Source organism: Emys orbicularis, chromosome 1 (assembly GCF_028017835.1).
Source record: "Emys orbicularis isolate rEmyOrb1 chromosome 1, rEmyOrb1.hap1, whole genome shotgun sequence".
In the NCBI taxonomy this organism is placed as follows: domain Eukaryota; kingdom Metazoa; phylum Chordata; order Testudines; family Emydidae; genus Emys; species Emys orbicularis.
The window spans coordinates 244,812,213-244,835,982 of record NC_088683.1 but is presented as its reverse complement, the minus strand read 5'-3'; the positions used below and the strand labels follow the sequence as shown (position 1 = coordinate 244,835,982).

At 45.5% G+C, this 23,770-nt stretch overlaps 1 protein-coding gene and 1 long non-coding RNA gene across 2 annotated transcripts in view; one reads left to right on the top strand and one right to left on the bottom strand.

Annotated features, from left to right (window-relative positions):
- The window catches only part of HERC2 (HECT and RLD domain containing E3 ubiquitin protein ligase 2), a 211,627-nt gene extending 201,134 nt beyond the window's left edge, over positions 1-10,493 (bottom strand). The window contains exons 1-2 of the mRNA XM_065403094.1: positions 10,422-10,493; positions 9,213-9,326 (exon numbers count right to left, since the gene is read on the bottom strand). Coding sequence (XP_065259166.1) covers positions 9,213-9,284 — 72 coding nt within the window. The 5' untranslated portion in view covers positions 9,285-9,326; positions 10,422-10,493. The remainder of the gene's footprint in view (positions 1-9,212; positions 9,327-10,421) is intronic.
- Positions 10,494-10,837: 344 nt separating this feature from the next.
- Positions 10,838-23,770, top strand: part of LOC135885495 (uncharacterized) — a 51,645-nt gene continuing 38,712 nt past the window's right edge. Inside the window, exon 1 of the long non-coding RNA XR_010561756.1 lies at positions 10,838-11,145. This is a non-coding gene — a long non-coding RNA (uncharacterized LOC135885495). The remainder of the gene's footprint in view (positions 11,146-23,770) is intronic.

Here is a 23,770-nt window from a genome sequence, read left to right as displayed (position 1 = left end):
ATGAGGTAGATATGGACAAGAGAGGAAAGCAGGGAAGTAAGGCGAGACAAGAGAGCAAAAGACTGTCATAAGAGCGTGGAGGCAAAAGAAAAACCTGAAAATGTTGTAGGGAAAACAAGCCATGTTCTATAGTGGTTTAAAAAAAAAAAAAAAAAAAAAAAAAAAAAGATGGGAGTGAAGTCAAGGGAAAAAAGGTATGACAAATGTAAGAGATATGGCATGTTTAAAACATTTTAAAAATGCATTCAATAGAAAGGCAAATGACAGTGTTATTAAATACACGATAGATCAGTTTTATTCCTTTAATTGGTAGGGGGTGCCAGCACAGGTACACAAGAGTACACTGCATCAGGGTGTGAGCCTCCCAGCCTGGGTTCGCAGACTCATGCTAGAAGGGCTCACAAAAAGCCCTCTAAAAAGAGCTAGCAGACATGGCAGCTTGGGCTCTCAACCCCACCGCCCTGTTTTCAGAGCCAAAGCTCCAGCCTGAGATGCACAGCGATTCTTAAAGCGCTAGCTGAAGTCTGTGGACCCAGGCTGGGAGGCTCACTCCCAGATGCAGTGTAGACATACCCTTAGACACTTGACAACAGGATTAGTTCTTGAGATACAAAGCGTCAGGTAAATTTTTTAAGCCCTGGTGATACAATCTGTTTTGTCACAACTTTTCACACTTGGCTCAAATTTAAGGGAGAAGGGGACAAATATTTTGAAATACATCTAAAAGCATATGTCTGAAGTAAACGTGAATTACCTGTTACTGTTTATAGCTTTTTCCACATATCTCCCAAAACTGGCAAATACTCTACCAAACGTGAGTTCCCCACATGTTAAAGGAAAAACTAGAATGTAGTAAGAAAGAATATTCTATTTGTCTAATTACAAAATATTATATTTAAGAAACTTCAACAATCTAATTAAAACATTAGTAAACAAAGACAAAGCCATCATCTTAACAGTTTGATAATGACAAGTAAGCCAGAATCACTTTGCCTTGGAAGTCAGGCTTATACTACCAATGAAAGCCTATTATTTAGACTGCCAATAGCAACACTAGTTCTTTCAGTCGCACTTGGCATCAAACCTGGCTTCTGCTGGGGAAGGGGGGGGGGGGGGCGGCACGGGGGCAGGGTTTAATCTAAATGGCAGCCTCCACCACCGAGAGACAACAGATCATTCACCCAACGGAGATATTGAAACAATAACAGGAATTTCTAAACAGTGCTTTGAAAATTCTACATAACACACACAGGATATATCCACATACTAAGTTGCACAGGTGTGACCAGTGTTGCATGCACATAAGACATCACCACCTGCCCATTACTCCATCTACCCAGCACTTAGTCTAACATAGAGAAGTTTCAAAAGCCTATCTACAAAAAAAATAAAATAAAGCCCATATGCCTTTCATCCTTCCAATGCCACATGTGGCACTTCTCCTTCAGAAGTACAATTGATGATGACCCAGGAACAGTAAGAATAAGACCTGAGCTGACAGTTTTCCTGGACTGTTTTAAAGTTTAATTTCTTGTTGCCCTTTAGAGCTAGAAACAGGAGCAACACACAATTGGGGAGTTTTTCCCCTTTCGAACGGGACCCAGAACTCACTTCTAGTTCTACAAGGTACATGAAAACTGTGGCGTTATGACAATTTATATATCTTGATGAGATAATATAGGTTATTTTTAGACACACCTTAGAAGGTCTTTTTATTTCTCTCCCTTGGAGATATATACACAGTTTCGCGCACTGAGGCACCTGGCTATACACCCAGAAGGCTAAGAGAAATAATCCCAATAAGTTTTTTAGAACTCTACAATAGTCCTAAAATAGTTCCTATATTCTTTATGGTATGTACAGAATAGACAGTGTGGTATAAATAGGTTTCTCATTGCCACTCAAGAATAATGCAACTATCAAAAAACTCATGCCAACAAAAATCTTCATGCCACACCACCTTTACACAGTGATACATGTTCTCTCTTGCCTCCTCTCATATCACACATACTTGACTGAAAAACTATTTTGGACAGGGAGATAATACAACGTATCCTTCCTCTGAAAAAATAGTTCCTAGTAGAAAAATAAGAAACATTAAGGAAAAGATTATCAATTCCTTTTCTATTCCAGTTAGATTTTTTCTTAGCTTTTTCATTTTTAATTAAAGGTCTATTTGGACCCGCCTCTCCCACCTCCTAGGCTCTATTAGCCCAGACAACCTCTCAGCAACACCATCAATCCTGCTTTCTATTACAGAACTGTCAGTGCACCCGAAGAAGAGCTCTACCAAAGCTCAAAAGCTTGTCTCACCAACAGAAGTTGGCCCAAGACAAGACATTACATCACCCCACCTTGTCTCTCTAATATTGGAAAGAGAAGGCACAAGGTGGGTGAGATACTATATCTTTTATTAGAGCAACTTCTGTTGGCGAAAGACAAGCGGTCTTTCCATTGTTCCTTACAACAGTTGTCTTATTCTTATCTGCTTCTTGTGGCCTTCAAGTTGCTGGTTAGCTAGTCCCGTCCAGTCAGCATCTATCCTCCATAGTCTGTTTTACTAGGGAGATCTACACCTGGTTAGTAAGTCACACACTTGTCTGATTTGCTTTGCCCTACACAGACCAAGAATCCACTGTAGATAAAAAAGAAATCAGAAAGCTGGTTTGTCTTAAGCACTATTTGAGACCCGTGTCAACAAGACACACAGAAAGCAGAAATATATTTAATGTTATAAGAAAATTAACAATGAATCTACTTCTCTAATATTATTTCATATAAATTTCTCTAACAATTCATTGTGTGTTTCTTTACCAGCTGTCAAGTTGTACTAAAAAACTGGCAGCCTATATCACCTGACATGCTAGCTAACTCAAGTTACAACCATGGGGATGCCCCACACACCTGAGTTATCAGCAACACCCAGCTTATTACCTGAGTTAACTTTACAGATAAGAGAAGCCCATTAAATAGTAGTTAGCAGTAATGACATATGGAGAAAGCATGTAACTACATTCAGATTCCAGGTTCTCGTTTGCTAACCTGGCAATTAATAAAAGCCAAGCCAGATGGGGAGATCATCAAGCTCAGTACTCCAGAAAGCCATTATTACAGTTACTGTCTAAGCGGGAAGAGGCTGGATTTTCATAGGTGTACTGCTCCCACTGACTTCAACTGGAATTGTGACAGCTAATACTTCTGAGGGGGAAAAAAAAGTCTAGATTTTAAGTTGAAAACTTCAAATTGTCTGTTACAGCTGTCCCCCTGCTGCATTCCTTTTTTCCCCTCTCCTTTCTGTTTGTCCTGTGTGGCCGCCCCTCCCGGCCATTGTGCTAACTAAAGTCACAGTCCTATTCATAGGAATGGCTTGTACAGACTAACTGGAGCCATTGCTCTGCCTAGGGAGGGGGCTTCTTGCTTCTTTGTTTGGTTCCTTTGTTCAGACCCGGGCTCAGTGTGGGGGGGCGCTGCCCAGAAATGCAAGACCTGAAGTGGCCAACTAATTAACCATATGAGTCATACCTGTGGCTCAGAACATGCCCAGGCATGCCTATGCTTACCTGCAGCCTTTCCCTGCCTTCTCTCCTCCCCTGTATCAAGAGGAGCCAATCAAAAGTACTGGTGGGAAACTGCCTGAGTTTGCCTTTAAAGCCGGACATTTTCTGATCAGACCTCGGAGAAGGTCCTTGCTTTGCCACCTGGTCTGATCAGCTAGGGGTCTTTGGGGGGCCCTCTCCCCACTCTCGTTTGTTTTTGAGCGTACCCCCGTTTTTAAACTCCCCTTCCACGAACAACGAATTTGTGCCTGGAGATCTCCTGATTATTGTAAGCGAATCGAGTCCTCTCTCCATCCTCCGATGCTACTGCTGTTCCTGTCTCTGTGCTTGCTGCTGTCCTGGGGAATGGTAAGAACTCCCTCTTGCAAACTCCCCCGTCCTAGCTGCTGGCCTTGTTTCCCCAGCAGACAGACTCAAGCTAACTCCTTGGTCTGTATCTGTAATCTGTTTCTGGCTCCGCAGCGCCTTTGCTGCTAGAAATAAGCCTGTGCCGCTGCTAGGCTGTGCCTTCCTGGACTGTATCCTGGGCTGCCGGCTTGCAGCCACCCCACTGCTGCGGCCACCACTAGCCCCCCCCCCCCCCCGGGTTGTACCCTGGGCACACAACACTCTGCCCTCTGGAACTGCTCCCCCTCCCGATCAAAGAAGTGGCAGGGAGTGTAAGGTGCACCTATTAAAATCAGGTTCTTAGTCCAGATAAGTTGTAATTTCATTTTGCATAGCTGTGGTTAAGTTAGGTTTAAAGAATTGTTTGTATTGTGCTCTGTAAGTTAGGTTTAAAAAATTGTTGCATTGTGTTCTGTTACTTGCTAATTTGTGTAGTCTTGGTTAAGTTAGATCATAGATAAGATTTTGCTGTGTTCTGTATAATTGTGGTTAAGTCTGTCTTCCCGCTACCCCCCTCCTGAGCTTGCCCATGTCTCCCCCCGAGCTCCCCAGTCACTCGTTGCAGTCTCTCTGCTGTTTAAACTTGCAGCCTGTCTGCTCTCTGTGTCTCCCTGAGTTTAAATCTCCCTCCGCAGCGCCTCTGCCTTTGGTCTCTGCTCCACCACGTGCTCCTCTTCCCCCATCCCCCAACCTCATTCCTCTACCACTGCCTCTCTCTCTCTTTTAATCCCTTCCCCCACGTGCTCACCCCGCTCCTACTGCTGCCAAACCTCAATTGTATTACTAAAGTCTAGCATAAACCCCCATTGGTTACCCTTTTCCTTTCTAACACACCTCACATTTTACATTTACACCACTGTGACATATTTTTCCTAGAGTTGTTGGTTATTTAACACATTTTACCCATAACTGTTAGTTGGTTTATATGCTGCTGTGACACACCCTTTACATAGAAACTGTTAGCTGTTCAATTAACACTGAAGTATAAATGTGTTACCAACTGTATTGTACCCAACTGTATTGTACCCCACTATTGAAACCCCCTATCCTATTTACTAAAAGAAACCCCTCCCCAATTGTCTACCTTAACAAACCCCATACCCCTCACTATTGAATTTTCCCTGTTTTTACATTTTCTTAATAAAGTTTATTTTGCACCCCACCAGTGCAGTAGTTGTCCCCCAAGATCCCCTACCTGCTGGCAGGGTCACAAATAACTTGATAAATATTCAGTATCTGGTGTAGTTAGTTTAGAACATCATTAATTTTGGTTTCAAATAATTTGAGCCAGGGGATATAGTGCACTAGAAACTATCTATCTATTTTTGACATGTTCTTTGGACTTCACTGTTCAATCTCCTGGTCAGCTACGAACACACATTTTGTTTAGGTAAGGGTCAGTGGGAGAAAGTTCACTCACTTAATAGTGAACAGTGGGAGAACAATAGATGTATTAAACCGCTAGTCATATTGAAATGAGATATAAAAGATGTATAAGTAAGACTTCAAAATATTTATGAAGAGAACTTTGGCCTTGTAATGATCCAAGATGGCATCTACAATAACACTGACTAAACTGGTAGCTGAGAGAGACAAGGAAAGAGAATAAGATATAGTTACCAATAAAACTTTGCACATCTTTACTGAAAAGGTTTCAGCAGTTTACCTTCAAGAACAGAAAGTTTCCAGTTTTAGGATAACAACGGAACTTGTGCAGGTGATTTAATGTTCCTTGAAAGCTAACAAGAGAACATGCCACATTACACTGGCTTTGAACCCTTGGCAGTCATTACCCTGAAACAGAATTAGGGCGCTTTCAACTAGGCTCCGTGCAGTATCATCCACACTGACTTCACTCATACCTTTCCAAACTTCACTAATTTATATCGGACCTTCTGTTCTGTACATGCCTTAAGTCCTATGGCATGGAAAAAGAATGGCTGCACATGACCCATTTTAAACTAATTATTTGTTCCATAGTTATGTTTATATGGGCTATTTTAATGCAGTGGCACAAACTTCACACCAGGCCAGAGCAAAAAATAGTTAATGATCTCCTCAGAGAATGGGATTTAATTGACTTCAATCCACAATACTTGCCAGAGTTGTCAAGCTTGAAGTAAGAGCCCATACAGCTATAGCAAATTATCAGCAGATAACAAAAGATATAGAACAAGGCAGGCCTCAGAAGCGCTGTTCTACCCAGAGGAAAGACATCCCCCCCCCCCCCCCCTTCTTTCAAGGCTCAGAGGAAACTACACTAGGCTACCTGCAATCCTCAAGTCCTGCAATGGGACATGGACCTGCTTGCAGCCCTTTGGGCCTCTGCTAACTACTTTTTCTAGATAATCTGTCCAACTTGCATTTTGCTGTGATCCTAGGAGTACCTTTCCCAGACTGGAAAAAGAGCTCTGTGTGGCTCAAACGCTTGTCTCTCTCACCAACAGAAGTTGGTCCAGTAAAAGATATTACCTCACTAACCTTGTCTCTCTAATATACTGGTACGGACACTACTATTATTACACTGCATACAAGACTCCATAAAGCAATGGTCCCCAAACTGTGGTATGCTTCCCCACCACCACCCCCGAGGAGGCACAGAGGAACGTTCAGGTCAGCCCCCACAGGGTGTGGGGAGGGAGTGCCGCTCTGCCCCTGGCCCCAGCTCCTGGGGGTGGGAGAGTGAAAAAGTTTGGGAGTCCCTGCCATAAAGCCATTCTACAATTGTTTCATGTACAGGAGACAAAGGATGTCAACAAGAGTCCAGCACATTAAATAAGTGTGATCTCTCACCTTAAAAAGTGATACTTTTTTCTAACTGACATGATTTACATTATATCAAATAAACCAATATAAAAGCCCTAGAATAATTGGATTATTCCACTCAATAGCCAGTACAGTCCAGCATGCACTAAGAAAGAGACAAAGCCACACAGGATCTATTAGGTGAAGAACTTAACCTATTTCAAGGACCCATACACAGGATTTTTTTTAAATTGGAAAAAAAATTCACAGATTTTTTTTATATAGAGATGTAGATATTTTTTTTTTGCTGGCATTACACTGAGAACAGAGCCAGTGTAATGCCAGCAAAAAAAAAAAGCTAAATTTAAAAAGACCAAATCAGTATATTACTTTTCTAGCAAAAGGTTGGGGGTAATGTCTGATAATAGTTGGAGACAACAACTCTGACTATTCTTCAACAGATTGCAGATGAAACAAGAGGAAACAAAGGACTGATTTTCACATTTAGCATCTGGACATCACAAACAGTAGCTCTGTTCTCAGTTACTCGGTTATGTTTCAGGTAAGACAAAATATTGTTTTGACAACTTTGGATGTAATTGTTTTCTTGTCATGAAAAGATTTACCTTTTATTTACTGAAAATTAAGTTCCTTAATATTAGGAGTTCCTCTTACTATAGCTCATTAAAGAGTTAACCATTACATGGATTCCCACAATAGGCAAAAGTACTTACTGCAGTTATAATTCATCCAGTTGAAAAACAACCTCAAATTAAATTCAAGATCTTAAGACCATTTTGTTGATAATGTTCTCCAGCAATCACAAGAGGTTGAGAATATTAACAAAGAGACAGTATCAAACAAATCACACGAGCAGACAAATTTGTAATCTCCCAATTCACAGAGGAAAAACAAACAGTTGAAACAAAAAAAATAAAAACAAAAAACCCAACAACAATGACATTACACACTTGGCCAGAAAGAAAGGCCACCACTTTCAACTGCAAATTTCCACTATTCTCTTGTAGTGGACACTGCACGTTTGCGACCTATAATTTTTCTGCAGGATGCTTAGCTCAAAATTTGAGCTCAGGTATGAAATATATGCAACTTGGCCATTTAAAAGCATCCATGTTATTGCTTTAAGAAATAAAAAGCATCTTAGATATCATTCACGACACTGTTACTTATTAACTTAGCTAAAAGTTTTGTTTATTTTTTTGCAGGTAGCAATGCAAGCTATTGGGAGGGAGAAGAGGAGATTTACTCTACCAATATCCAACGTGAGTCCAGTCATCTCACAGAATTACACATTCAAGGTTTTTCCAATGAATGCAATGTGAAAATACTAACCCGCTAAAAGTTGCATTCTAGTAGTGAATCTGGTTTTGCTATACTTTAGATGGAAAATATTGGAGACAGAATCTCATCAGATTGCAGGCTCCTCAGGACAAAGTCTGTCTCGTTTATCTAAGCAAAGGAACAGCTAAATTCTAGGCTCAACTCTGCCATTCAGTCACTCTCTGCGTAATCTTGGGAAAGGTCATTTGACTATGCCATTCTCTCAGTTTCCTCATCTGTAACTGAAGGATAATACTGACTGACCTACTTCAATGCCATTTTGAGATTCAGTTCTTATGCATTACTTTGAAAATGTAAAGTACTGAAAAAATATACATATTTGATTGACTGACCATTCCATCCCAAATACATGCTTTACGGACCCGAACCGCTACATACTACCACTAATTACAATGTGGATTTGAAAACTAGAAACTATAACATTATAATAAATCTTTATTCCCATTTTCCATGGCCTTATCATGAGTGCATGTTTTGGTTTTCAGTCAACCATCACAGATAAGAGTTATATATTCCATTTTCACAATAAATATCTGAACAAGGTACAATGTTTTTCCACAGGTCAAAAACAGTACAAAGATTCAAGACAAACTTATCAGACAACTCCTTGTAGGAAGCTTTTTTTAAAAAAAGGGGGGGGGGAGCCACACACACGATTTAAGTCTCTACAAATAATCCAAGCAGAATTGCCAAGAAATTCATCTGCGAATTTAAATTAGTTGCTCCTACTCTTCAAAGTGCAAGTAACTTAATTTGATCAGATTTCAGTTTTCCTTAACCACAGTTTTTCTTCCATGTTATAGCTATCAGCTATAGATAGTCACAGAGTAAACAACAGACTAAAAATATTTACAATACTTTTTAAGATCAGAGCACTACATAATTAAACATGAATCAGTGACTAAAGACATTAAAAAGCAAAAATATATACTTCAGCTTGGTTTTAAACAAAATATAGACTACACTGAAATTAAAACTGCTTTTATTGCTTCTTTGAGATCAGTTCTCAGGGCAGGATGCTCAGAAACTGCATGCCATTTTCAACAGCATAGTTAGATTCTTCAGTTTGTTACCAATTGACATTTAAAAACATTGCTGATGTGCACACCAAATGACATGATACAAAATATTATCATAAAAAACCACAAGCAAAGTGCTTACCTGTAAATCTGTCTTCAGCCATTTGGAATCAAACCTAGTTTGAGCAGCCAGACAAAAAGGTTCAGAAGACATTTTCAGTCTCCAGCCCTCTCCAGGCTGGCAGAGTGGCCAGACCTGTCAGTGGGGAGGGAGAAAAAAAAAATCTAGTAGATAAAACAAGCTATGCAAAGTTATTCTTGGTAATACCAGAAGAATTCCCATTTCTTCTAAGGTTGTATTCATATGAATATGAATCTCCCTATCTCACATGGGAGCTGACACCCTGACAATGCGTAAAGGGGCAGGAAAGAAAAAGTAACACCACTGCTATTCAGGCCACAAACCTTCCCCTCCCAATGATGGTGAAAACATCCTTTCTGATGCACCAAAGGACACCCTCAGAGGCCTGGGCTGCTGCCTCTGCCCCTCACACCAGTAAATGGTGCATGAAATAAATAATTGATCCAGATTACGCAAGCAGCAGACAAACCCAAAGCTATTACCATTTTTACACACACATACACACACACAGATGGAGGGGGGGGGAACCTTCTATGATGCTCCTCTCCAAAAACAGCATCCTCTTCCCCTCGTCACCTTCAAGCTCAGTTAAGGCCCGTTGTCACCATCCCCTACGTTGCTGCTCTAATTTGTACTGTTATACTGTCTGCGGGCCGAGGATCTGACCCCAGCACCAGTTAGTAAATCGCCGCGCACCTCGAAACCCAGTTGGCTAGAAACGCTGCCCGGGCGCCTCGGGGAACCCAGGCTTCTGTGCAGCAGCCGCACCACCGCCACCATGGCCCTGCCGGTCCCCCCCTTCTTAAACGCCCCAGGCCACCTTCCCTCTCCCGCCCTCCATTAAACCCCACCGGGACAGGCCCCCGCCTTAAACCCCACCGGGCCGGGCCTGTCCTCCTTTCCTCCCCCCACCCATTACAACGCTCCCCTGCCGCCACTAACAGCTGCATAAACAGGCGCCCAAGCAGGACAGGGCTCGGGCCAGCCCCAGCACAGAGAACGGGACCTCCCCAAACAACTCCGGAGGGCGGCGGGGGGGGCTCAGCTCGATCACCAGAGATCCCCTCCCCCCGCGCTCAACAGCGGAGACCCACAGCCCTAGGGCGAAGATAGGGACGGGTCCAATTTATCCCCCCCGGCAACGAGGGGCGCCCAGGCCCGCCACCTGCTTCCCTCCCCCGCGCGGACCGGCGCGCGGGCTGCGCTTACCCTCGGGGCCGTCTCCTCGCGCAACAACTACCGTTCTCAGCTCGGGCTATTCTTCTAATCCGACTCCTCGCCCCTCCCCCACCCAATCCCCCTACGGCAACACCGGAAGCAGGAGGAGCCTGGCCCTCCGCGACCAATCCCGGGGCCGGCAGCCGGAGCCCGTCTACCAATCAGCGTGTAGACAGGAGGCGGGACATCCTGTCTCGAACCGGGCGGAGCCATAGAGCGGGAGGAGAGAAGGAGCTAGGTGCTGGCTGCGGGAGGGGCGGGGCTCTAGGGGAAGGGCAGTTGGTGTGGGCCCCACCGTAAAGCCGCTTAGGCGCTAAACAGCCTAGCGGGGCGCTGAGGGCAGAGCCCCTGGGAGTGGGGGGTGTCCTGGGACCTGCCGTGTGACGTGAGCTGGGGGCGGGGGAGTAACGGGTTCCCAGTGCGAAAGGGATCCTGGTGGCTCTGGGCCTCTGGTTGGCGACACAGCGGCTCCAAGGCCTCCCTGCCCTGGCTCCGTCAGAAGCACCGACGTGTCCTGTGGCTCCTAGGCGCAGCCAGGGGGCTCCACGCGCTGCCCCCATCCACGGGCTCCATAGCGCCCATTGCCTGGGAACCGTGGGCAATGGGAGCTGCAGGGCGGTGCCTGCGGGTGAGAGCAGCTAAGCGGAGCCTCCCTGGCTGCCCCTGTGCCTAGGGACCGCAGGGACATACCGGCCGCTTCCAGGAGCTACGTGAGGTGAGCTGAGCGCGCGTCCCCTCCTGTACCCAAACTCCCTTCCGGAGATGGCACCCCAGACCCCTCCCACACCCAAACTCCCTCCCAGAGCCCCCAGCCCCCTCCTGCACTCCGAACCCCTTGGCCCCAGCCCCCTCCTGCATCCCAAACCCTCATCCCCGGCTCCACAGCAGAGCCCGCATCCTGAGCTAGAGCCCTCACCACCCCAACCCTTGCCCCAACTGCGAGCCCCCTCCCACATGCCAAACCCCTCATTTCTGACCCCACCACAGAGCCTGGATCCCCTGCCCATACCCCCACACACACACCCCATACCCCTGCCTCAGCCCAGAGCCCTCTCCCACACTCTGAACCCAGAGATGGGGTGCCGCTCTGGGAAGGGGCCGGGGCAATAGTGTAGCTAGTGGGGTGCAGGGGAAGCAGCCGCTTCCCCTCAGCACATTTTCCAAAAATGGGGCCCACGCTCCACTCTGAAGCTTGGTCTGCCGGGCGGCGCTGGGCTCCTGCAGGCAAGGGAGGGCAGCACGCCTGGAGGAGCCATGGGGAGGGGGGGGCACGGCCGGAGGAGCAAGGGGGGGCGCAGCATAGCGGCCCACAACTCCCCCCGCCCGCTGCAGACAACTTTGATGCGGACAGTTTGGTGGCCGGGCCCCTTGGAGCGCTCCGCGGTGCAGAGGCAGCGGCAGAGCCCGTGCATGGTGGAGGAGCAGACGCCGCGGCTCTGCACTGCTCATGGCAAGCTCCGCACACAGCCCACTGCGAGGGCGGTTCGGTGCCCGCCCCGCCTCCTGCACTGACCGGGTCCCGGGGCGCCCCAGGGGCAGGGAGGGTCTCCCCCACCTCCTTGCGGCAGCCACACCGGGCAGACCCGCGGCCGGCCACTCCCAGCAGGCGCCTCGGCGCCGCCCTCGGCTCACCGGAATAAAACTCCCCCGAGGAGGGGAGAGCACTTCCCCCCTCACGCCGCGGCCTGTCAGCGCGACCCGCCCACAGCCAGGCTCCACTAGCAGCCCCGGGCAGGGCAGCGCCTCCAGGCTGAGCCGGCAAGCCGGGCTGCAGCTCGCTCAGACCGCGCCTGGCGGAGCTCGCTGCCTTCTGCCCCCACCCCCCAAGGGGTAGGGCCAGCGCTGGTGCTGCATGCGGCAAGCCCCTCCAAGGCAGTGACAGCGTGAGGGGCACAGTGGGAACCCAATTTGCAGCTAGCCTACTCAACCCCCCCCCCCCCCCCCCCCCCCCACACACACACACACACACACACACGCACACATGTGGGTTTGGAGACCGGAACTGAGTGGGGAGATGCCGCGGTGTCCCGCTACGCAAGAGCCGCTTGCACAAGCGGGTGGGACAACACAAAAAGTGGCTCCCCCCTCACCCGCACGAACACCACGATGGCTCTGTGCTCCTGGAACAGGGCCCCGAATGGGATTCTCTGCCAGTCTCCGTCCATCACCAGGCGCCATCTCACAGCTCCCCCGGCGCCTGGCCGCTGAGCCACGCGCGATCTCGGCTACCGATTTGCCATGTGATCGGGGCTGCCGGGAGATTCGCCATGGTGGGGTTTGCTCTCTGCTGCTGGCTGGGCCGGGCCTAGCGGCCGGGCCCCGGAAAGAAGCAGCGGAAGGGCAGGCAGTGGATTCCCAAGCTCTCCCGGTCCCTGGGGCAGCTCCAGCCCCCTCTGCACAGAGAGCCCCGGGGACCCCAGCCCACTCCCATCCATGGTAACCCCTCCCCAAGCTCCATATCCCCTGTACCCCTCCCATGTACCCCGTGCCCCTGCTTTTCCCTCCCCTTCACCTCCCCTCATACCCCCGTCCTCTGCCACCCTCCCTACATCCTCCCCTCAAGTCAAACCCCCTGTCCCCCTCCCTCCACATCCTCCTCTTCACCTCCCCTCAAACCCCCTGTCACCCTCCCTCTACAGCCCTCCCCTCAAACCCCTGTCCTCTGCCAGCCTCCCCCTACAGCCACGGGGGGGGCGTGGCACGGCCAGAGGAGCGAGGGGGGGGGGCGCAGCATGGCCGCAGGAGCCAGCCGGGGGGGGGGGGGCGCACGGCGTGGCCGGAGGAGCTGGGGGCATGGCCAGAGGAGGAGCCAAGTGGGGGGCGCCTTTTTTATGTTTGCTCCCCCTGCTCTTAGAACCTCGCTATGCCACTGGGCAGGGGTGTTCGGTTTTCTGTGATTAGAAAGTTGGCAACCCTAGTAATGTCTGGTAAGGTATTTTTAAATGGTCAGTAGGGGTGGTCATGGCAAGAGCAGGTTAGTGATGGACCTTGAGAACGGCTGTCCTGGGTCAGACCAGTTATCCTGCTGTGACAGTGGCCAGAGCCCAAAGCAACTAGCAATCAGACAGTAGAGACACCCTGATCAGCTTGGTTAATAGCCATTGATGGCCCTATCCTGCATGAATTTATCTAAGCCTTTTTGAACTTTCACAACATCCCCTGCTAGCAAATTCCACAGGTTGACTGTGTGTTGTATGACCATATACATCCCTATGGTTGTTTTAAACTTGCTGCCTATTAATTTCATTGGGTGACTCCTGATTCTTGTATTATGGGAATGGGTAAATAACACTTTCTTATTCACATTCTCCATACCATTCGCGATTTTATAGGCCTCTCTCTCATATTCCCTTTTAGTCATCTCTTTTCTAAATTAAGTCATCCCAGTGTTTTTAATCTTGCCTAATATGGAAGCTATTCCATATCCCATATAATTTTCCCCCTTCTCTGTACTTTTTCCAATTCTAATATCTTTTTTGAGATGGGGTCACCAGAACTGCACACAGTATTCAAGGTATGGGTGTACCATGGATTTACACAGGGGCATTATGATATTTTCTGTTTTATTATCTAGCCCTTTCCTAATGGTTTCTAACATTGTTAGCTTTTTGACTACCACTGCACCTTGGGCAGGTATTACAGAACTATCCATTAAGACTCCAACTTCTCCTTGAGTGGCAACAGCTACTTTAGACCCCATCATTTTGTATGTAGTTGGGATTACATTTTCCAACGTGCATTACTATGCAGTAATCAACATTGAATTTCATTTGCCATTTTGTCATCAAGTCACCCACTTTAGTGAGATCTCTTTATAACTCTTCACGGTTAGTTTTGGACTTAACTATGTTGAGTAATTTTACAATTGTCTGTAAATTTTGCCACCTCGTTGTTTACTCTCTTTACCAGATCATTTATGATTATGTTGAACAGCACAGGTCCCCGTGCAGAGCCTTGAGAGACCCCACTATTTACTGCTCTCCATTGTGAAAACCCTTTATTCCAGTAGTTCTCAACCTCCAGCCTACTGGCTGCTTGCAGCTCCTTCAGCACACAGCTGCAGCCCATGTGACATTCTCAGGGCCATACAGATAGCACTGGATGCAGCCCACAATGGTAAATAGGAATAAAGCAGTGATTCTCAACCTACCTTTAGTCTGTTACTGATCTATGAGAGGACCTCCTATTCCATGACTGTTTACTTTGCTTAAGAGCCTTTGGTGAGGGACCTTGTCAAAGGCTCTCTGAAAGTCCAGTACACTATGTTGACTTGTCCACATGCTTGTTGACTACCTCAAAATATAATAATAGAGTTGTAAAGGGAAATCATGCCTCAAAGCCATGTTAACTCTTCCCCCAACTTATTGTGTTCATTTATGTGTCTGATAATTTTGTTTTTTCCTGTAGTTTCAACCAATGTGCTTGGTACTGAAGTTAGGCTTACCAGCCTGTAATTACTAGGATTGCCTCTGGAGCCTTTTTTTTTTTTTTTGGTTATATTAGCTACCCTCCAGTCATCTGGTACAGAGGCTGATTGAAGTGACAGGTTAGATATCCCAGTAGTTCTGCAATTTCATATTAGAGAGCTAAATTTAATTACATTATGGTCGCTATTACCGAGCAATTCAGCTAGATTCACCTCTTGGACCAGATCTTGTGCTCTCGTTAGGACTAAATCAAGAATTGCCTTTCCCCTTGTGGGCTCCAGGACAAACTGATTCTTGGAGCAGTCCTTTGTGGTGTCAAGAAATTTATCTCTGCAACCTTTCCTGAGGTGATATACCCGGTTAATGTAAGGGTAGTCAAAATCGCCCATTGTTGAGGCTGCAAAGGCAGAAAACACAATAAATCTCCCTATTTCACATTTCATGGAAAATTAGCAAGAAGGGGTTGGTTTGAAACAGGGATTTGAAGTAGAAAACTGAGGTAACCAGATGCCCAGGAAGGAGGTTATTCTGAAGAGGAATGCTGAGAAAGAAAGCCTTGCACTTTTTTGCATGAGTTGGAGGAGACAAAAGGAGCATGGAGGCAAGTAGAAGAAGCAGTGTGTCTATGTGAGGGGAAAAAACAAAACATTTAATTGTCAGTTTAGCACAGATTTAGTTAAATCAGTGCAAGTGCCTTGTGCAAATGTGCTTGGTTTGGCTTAAGAGTATCTGTACAGGGGTTTATGCCAGTTTAACTAAATCAGCTTCTAAATCTCTGCAGTTTTCTCTTGTAGACAAGACCTTCACTGAGACATGCTGGCTCACAGCAGGAGACAATTGCAGCCAGGGACAGAGCTGTATGTTGCCTCGAAGGTGGGAAAGAAGTTTTGGGGGAAGAGAAATAGAAGAAAATAGACGGTAGGAATGTAGGAATAATTGGGACATAGGAGAAGGGGGATGGGAGTAGGATAGGGTAACAGGGAGAAGAGGGAGGAAAAGTGGGTCATGTCTTGGTTCTGGGTTTGATTTGTTTGCTTTAAAATACAACAGTACTCAAAACAATGAAGTAGAAAAGATCAAAGTTGGAATAAAAATCTGTTGCCCAGGTGTAGACGTGGTATCGGGAGAAGTAAAAGTATCCACTTACCTGTTTGCCAAAGAAGGAAAATAGAGGACGCTAGAGGTGGACTTGAGTGACCTCAGGCATAGAAGTATTGAGCTGCCAGTCAGAGGGGCATGGAGCCTGGGGACCTGAGTGAGAGCAGAACAAAGAAAAGATGGTCAGAACTATTGTGCTCCCAGTGGAATAAGACTTGTTCATGTCAGCCACACAAGTAATGCTTTGGAAGAAAAGGGCTGGACCAGAAAGAAGTGCACTATCAAGGATACCTGAAGTTGAGCATCAGTTTGTATGTGTTCAACAGTATTCTAATCACAGGCCTGTGTTGACTAGGGAGAAGAGAGATTACAGTCAAATAGCTAAAAGGCAGTTAGGCAAAGGTAAGCAATAATTTAATTAATCTGCCAACCAATTTAAAGTAGCCTTTGTAATAAACTAAATCATAGGCTGATTACTTGCTGTTGCAAAAAACACAGTATACTTGATTCTCCTCTGCCTTTTGCATCGTGGAGTCATTTGCAAACAGGATGTAAAACACTTACCTTTCTGATTTGGTAGTTTTACATACACTTTGCACAGGTATAAACAATTGCACAAGCTGTAGGCTTGATTCTTCATTGCCCTGATCTTTCTCTAATACTTCTTAGACTTTTACAATTGCAAACTTAGCTGTTGCCTCTGCCAGAGCCCAGCAATTTAATTTGTAAACTAAACCTTGATTTACACACTATTTTAAAACACAATTGTTTAAAAATTGTAAACACAGACTTTGTGTTGATTTAAACAATATATTTGAAAAATGCCTGTAATATATCAAATCATCCTCCTGAATCCGCAGAGGGTAATACCAAAGGTCTTAGGCTAAGTAAACAAAGTATATGGCACAGATGAATATGTTAAGGAATATGAGAAGCAAATGAATTTTCCACAACTCATGGAAAGCTAAATATCCATTACTTTGATATCAAAAAGATGAAATGTGTATAATTTGGAGAAGGCATGAAAAGCTTTTGGATAAAATCAGTCTTTGTATGTAAGTATAAGACCTTTATCATTAATTCCCTGCATGTACATGCCCACTCCACTGCTCATGCGATATGCATAAAAACAGAATATACGTCATTGTCTAAAAGACTTGTCTACAGAAATTACTAGATGGCTCTTTAAAAGTGAACAGGAAGTTGTCCAAAAGTGTGCCACCTTCTTGAACATTGCTTATATAATCACGAAACATGATTTGAGTTTTGAAATGTGCTGCAACTTGGAGGCTAAAAATGGCCTAAATCTTGGATCAAACTATATTAATACCCATGGAGTAAAAGATTTTATAGAGGCAATTGCAAAGTCTATAAAATTCTCAAATTTCTCAAAAATATACACAGAGCTAGGGTCAAAGTTGGTAAACTTTAGGAAGCAAAGTTAGGTTCCTAAATACATATGTATGTACCGGAGCTGCTCAGAACTTTTGAAAATCAGTCACCTCCATTTAGGTGACTATGTATAATTTACAAGCCTAATTTTAGGCACCTAGTATTGAAAATTTTGGCTTAGGTTTATTCCTATGATGGCTAATGTATCCACTGACAGTTATATAGTGGAACAATAGTTATACATCAGGATGGGAAATTTCATATACTCTTTGCTGACAAGGTAGACTTGGAACAGAGGACAACTGATGGTATCATTTGGAACAAAGACAGGTTTAAGAGTTATATGGACCAAGACAGAAGACAAAGTTGGTTGGTGACATTTAGTTGGTACAGAAGTCAACATAGTTCAATCAAATGTTGTACAAGCCATGATTAGACAAGATACTACAGAGTGTCTACACCACAACTTTATTCTGGCTCTCCAAAAAGATTGTCCTTCAATTAGAAAGTTTGAATTTATTTTTAAAGACATTTTCTAGTTTTATGGATCAAATAGCAACTTGAAGGTCTAGCTCAGGGGTAGGCAACCTATGGCACGTGTGCCAAAGGTGGCACACGAGCTGATTTTCAGTGGCACTCACACTGCCTGGGTCCTGGCCACCGGTCCGGGGGGCTCTGCATTTTAATTTAATTTTAAATTAAGCTTCTTAAACATTTTTAAAACCACCTTTACTTTACATACAATAGTTTAGTTATATATTATAGACTTATAGAAAGAGACCTTCTAAAAATGTTAAAATGTATTACTGGCACACAAAACCTTAAATTAGAGTGAATAAATGAAGACTCGGCACACCACTTCTGAAAGGTTGCCGACCCCTGGTCTAGCTGATACTCCTGAGACAACTGGATCAAGAGTATCCAACAGGTATGAGTGGTGCTTACTCAGACCAGAACCCTCAGGCTATGCTACACAAGCCTAACTAGCAATCCATCATGAGCTTGAAGGGTGACTAGAAACAAAATGTGGATACAGTCATAGTGAACATTCAACAGCACTAGTGTAGGACTAGTATAATCGTGGTCAGACCTGGATTTCAAACCAGATGGAGAATGTTTACTTGAATTTGAAACGCATTGTCTCAGTGCTGGCTCAATCTCAGAGTGACGGTGATTGTGGCACTTTGATTTATACTAAATCAAGACGAAATTTCAATGTATGAGACCAATGAAAGTCAGACACTAAAAACAAGAGGGCTGCATTCTCAGGTCCACTAAGAAATGCTTGAAAACAGCAAAGAGCAGTCTATAAATGGCTGGAGATGACAAGTGGAGAATTCTTCCTGTGCAGAGGACCTCTCTACTGGTCTAAGTCAGTTAGAGGCAGCCATATCACCCTCAGAAGAAAGAAGGTGTGTCAGGGGCATTCTTGGGGTGGAACGTGGATAGAACAGGGAAAAGAAGGGACATGGTGGAGTGTGTCTGTTGCACCTGATCCTCCACTGGCTTAGGGACTTTAGGCTAGTGACATGAATTAAGGTTCCCTCTGTGCAGCCTTAACTTGTGCCATACTCAGGCAACTCTGAGGACACAGTGGAGAATCAGGGCCAAGAGAATACAAATATCCCCGGCACATTAGGCTAAAACAGAACAAACAACAGAATGCAGCAAAGTGCCTTTAGACAATTAATGCCACAATATTTTAGTTTACTTGAGAGAATGAGATCATAGCCTGAAAATTGAGACAACTATGTTTTCTTGTCACAACCAAATCTGAAATCTTAGCTGCTGGTAGACAGGTGATCAGGGGGAAAAAACATTTTTTACAGCTAAAAAGGATCAAATACAAGCATGTGTTTACATATACAGTAGCATCTACTCCTATCCAGACATGTATCCACTCTAGATGTGCCTGTCAAGCCACTGTTAATTATTTTAAAGGGTTTGGGGAAGGGTCTAGAATAACAAAAACAGAATGTGGGACTCTCCTTTTCTCTCAAGAGTGATTATTAGTAATTACTCTGCATGAGAGAGAGACAAAACCACTTCTGCAAGTGCGAAGCATAACTGTTCACTGCAGGACAATGCTTTGTTTGTATTTTCTTTCAAGAGCATTTTGTCATGGACTCTTGCACTGACTTTGGATGTATATTGCACTTTACCAAACAAGATCCCAGGCACAATGAACTTACAACAGGGATTGAAAAATTCTCCTCTCTTGCCACCAGTGAGTAGAAAACTTTCATCCAGGAAGGCAGGGGATCAATATCATTGACTTCCGTAGAATCAAAGCTTTCATTTAATGTAATAAGAAATTTCTAGGCCTTATAGCTGTGAAGTTAATCTTCCAAAATGTGAGTTAAGTGTAAACTGGTGCATTGCTTTTTTCATGAGCATAGACAGGGCCTCTGCTGCTGCTGCTCTTTATAACTGTGGTCATCAGTGATCCTAATTCAGATTCAGTGGCTACAGCGTGGGTAAGCTATATACAACAGCAGAGGAGGGCACAGGAGCTATTCATAGTGGGCAGGACTCCAAAATGGAGTCTGGGAGAAGGATAAAAATTAAATAGCAGAAACATCTGACTTGCAGCACTTAAAAAAAAGTTAGACTACAACTACAATTCTTCTAATCAATGCAAGAAGTGTAGCTAGCTAGGTTCTATTCTCAGGGTATTTCTATACTAGAGCTGGAAGATGTAGTTTCCAGCTCAAGTAGATATACCCATGCTAGCTCTGATCAAACTATCACACTTAAAAATAAGTGTAGCCACAGCAGTATGAATGACAGGAGGAGCAGTCACCCAAATATGTACCTATGGTTTCAGACAGGATCATTCTTGGGGTAGCTAGCCCTTCCCAATACAGTTACCCAAACAAAATTCTCACTCACACACCCTAGGGGGACCCACCTTTACCCTGTTCTTGGGGCTCAGGCATAACCCTGTCAATTTAAGTACCACCCTTACCCAATTCCTAGGTCTCAGGGTGTAATTTTCTGCAGGTTTGCAGAACCTTTTACCAGTGAAAGAACCTTACACAGTAATAGCCTTATCCTCTATTTATTGACAATGACCAAGCAGAATACGCATGGTAAGCATACAGTGCTATGCTCACCAATCCTGATCAGGCAGGCAAACTTTTCCTGTTGGCCAGGCAAGGTCAGTCTCATCTGGATTCTGGTTACTGCACGTCACGGTTGCGCAGAGGATTCTTAACAGCTCTGATCTTAGGCTGTGTCTTGGAGGTGAGTTCTTCTTCCAGGTCTTTCCTTCTTATTCTTCTGTTCCTTCTCTGCTGGTCTCCTTCTTGGACCCCAGTTTATATAGTGAAACTTGAGTCCTGCTTAGCTATACCTTAACCAATTATTTTACTAACAAAATTCTCTAACCAATCATACCCCGCCACCTTAATTAATTTACACCTAGCAAAATTAATTATGTAACAGACAGAAACAAAGAACCAGACAGATCATACAGACAAACAGTAGGGAAGTGGAGATCATAATGACAAAACAAGAAATAGGGATTTCACAACCACAATTATTGATAAGTGATTTCTTGCCAGACAGAATGCTATCAGACTAAGTTTTCTTTAACCATCTTAAGATCGGTTTCTTCATCTGGTGATAGTGAGTGCTATTAGGACAGGGTCTCCTTCTTAACAACCTGATATTACATTGTTTTAATGTCATTTAGATGCAATGTGAGGATGTGACTTCCTGCTTCTTAGCTAATGGCTGCTGCTCTTCTAATCTGGCTTCAGACAAAGGCTTTAGGCCTTACAGGAAAATGCCTTATCCTTACACTATTCACAGCACCACCACTATGCTTCTATTTTAGTGCACTAGCTCAATCAGAGCTAGAGCAGGTATGTCTCCTCAGGCTGGAAATTACACCTTCCAGTTCCAGTGAAGACAATAACCATACTATGTAACTAAGGGTAAGTAAAATAAAACCTTGGATAGAATCTTAGCCCCACTGAAGTCAATGGCAAAACTCCTATTTACTCCTATAGGGTCAGGAGTCCATCTCCCCATTTTTAAAATGTTTCTTTGTCTTAGCCAGCTGCTGCCCACCTATCTGTCTTCCAGGGTCCCAGGCAGGTGTGTGTATCAAGATCAAAGAAGTCTGTTTTCCAGGATTTGTCTTGCTTTATGGAAAAAGCAAGTGTCAGGATCCCAACAAGAACAGTCAGGGCCAAGGGGCAAACCTGTGGCCAGGAGTAGCCAAAGAGTTCGTAGTCAATTCCAGGCCAGGGTCGATACCAGGGGTCAAAGTCCAAGTCAGGTTTCAGGGTCCAAGTCAGGAGAATCCAAATCAAGCCAAGCATTCACAAGCATAGAACAGGAACAGTCCTGGCAGCTACAGAAGACTGTTGCTTGGACACTTCCTAGAATGCCCCTTGAGTTTATATACAGCAGGGAGCCAATCAGGCACTATTGGGGCTGCTGCCTGTCAAACGCTTGAGGTGAAACTTCCCATGGTCTGTGTCCACAGCAGTTTATGTGGAGTGGAGAGTGGTTACAGCTACTGCTAGGTGGTAGCCTGGCGCTGTCAACTACCTGGAGCTCTATAAGACTGGGTTCTAGACCCATGGGGCCTTATAGCAAGTTCTTTTGCTCTCCTAAACCAGGCCCCACTCTTTCTATCCAAGAAGGCCATTATTTTACCTTCTAAAACCAGTTTGGTTTGATCTCATCCTTCACTCCAGCCTCTAACTTCTATAAATAATAGGAACTGTCTTGATTGTCTCTTCCAATCCTTTATGCATAATTATCTTTGAGATGACCTTTATTCCCTCATTGACTTGCAATACAGCTTTGGCAATATACATTTGAGCATGCCCGGTAGGCAAACCTTTAGGACTAGTTTGTCCCATAACCACCAGTGCAAGGTATTCATACAAACATTACATAAGAGTTCAGAAATGCAATACCTTATAAATCAAATATTCAGATAAAGCTATTTAGAACACCCTGGTCATCTGCAGGACCCATACTCTGCCTCCACCCTAAAAAGGCATGGCTAGAAAAGGAGGAAAGACAGGGTATGAGTGAGGAGACCAAAAGGAGTGAAGATAATGGGGAAAGAGAAAAAACGATTGGTGATAAAACGCTGATGGTAATGATATGGTAATGATTGGGAGAGAGAGGCTTAAGTCTGGTCTAAACTACAAATGTAGGTCGACATCTGTTGCCTTGCATCAACCCACTTGTGCATGTGTGTACACTCAAATTTGTCGCCAGCTAATACAAGCTCCCCATTAAGGCGATGCAATAACACCACATCCCTGAACAGCATTGAGCTATGGTGAACCTAATGTGGTTGACACAGTGCAACTGTAGATGCCACATGACCTATGTTGACCCTAACATTGCTCCAGTAGCTGTCCCACAATGCCTCACAGTGACCTCCCTGGTCACAGTTGTGAACTCCATGGGTCATGGAGACCAGAAGCCACCACACACTTTAAATACCCCATATATTTTTGAAATGCCTTTTCCTGATCATCCAGCTTGACAAGCACGCCTAGCAACTTTCCCTGTTGTGCAACCGACCAGGCTGGCTATGCACTCCACACACGCTCCTGCCTGGAGTAGACAGGAGGTATTGGATCTTGTAAGAGGTTCGTGCCGGGGCTCGACCCTCCTGGGCTGGAGGGGAGCCACACCGACTCACCACTGGTGGAATAACAACCAGTTAGTTCAGGGGCTCAGGTCCTCTGGTGCAGGGGCTGAGCAGACAAACAGTTAGTTCTGGTCTCAGGCCCTCAGGCAGGGGCTGAGCAATCAAACCGTTAGTTCAGGAGGCCCAGGCCCTGGATCAGGGTGGGGCACAAACAGTCACCGCTCAGGCCCTTTGGGGCAGGGGCTGAGCAAACAAACAGTTAGGGAGCTCCGGCCTTTGGGTGCAGGGGCTGAGCAACAATGCAACAGTTCGTTCGGAGGCCCAGGGCCTGGATCAGGTCACAGCTCAGGCCCTTTGGGGCAGGGGCTGAGCAACACTCAGGGAGACTCAGGTTCCTACACCTGAGCGTTGGGTGAGGGGGAAACCTGCCACCCGAGAGTGGGGTGGCAGGGGGGGACGCAGGCTCACCCACTCCACTGCGTCCCACAGAGGCGTAGCGAGCGCCCTCCGTACCCTCTGACCGGAGGGGGCCCCGCAAGGAAGGGGGCCCCTAAAAGTGGCAAAATAAATACCGCATTCCAGTTTCTGCATTGTAAGGGGCCTCGCCCGGACATATGTTCGGAGGGGGCCACCGTTCGGAGGGGGCCACGTTCTTTGTTGCTACGGCCCTGGCATCCCAGCCTGGGGCCCTTGCAGCGGCTCGTGTCGCTGCTGGTCAGTGGGGTGTCCAGACCGAAACACACTGACATCGGCTCACATGCGTCTGCAGCCTGACCGGGGTCGGCTACCCCCGG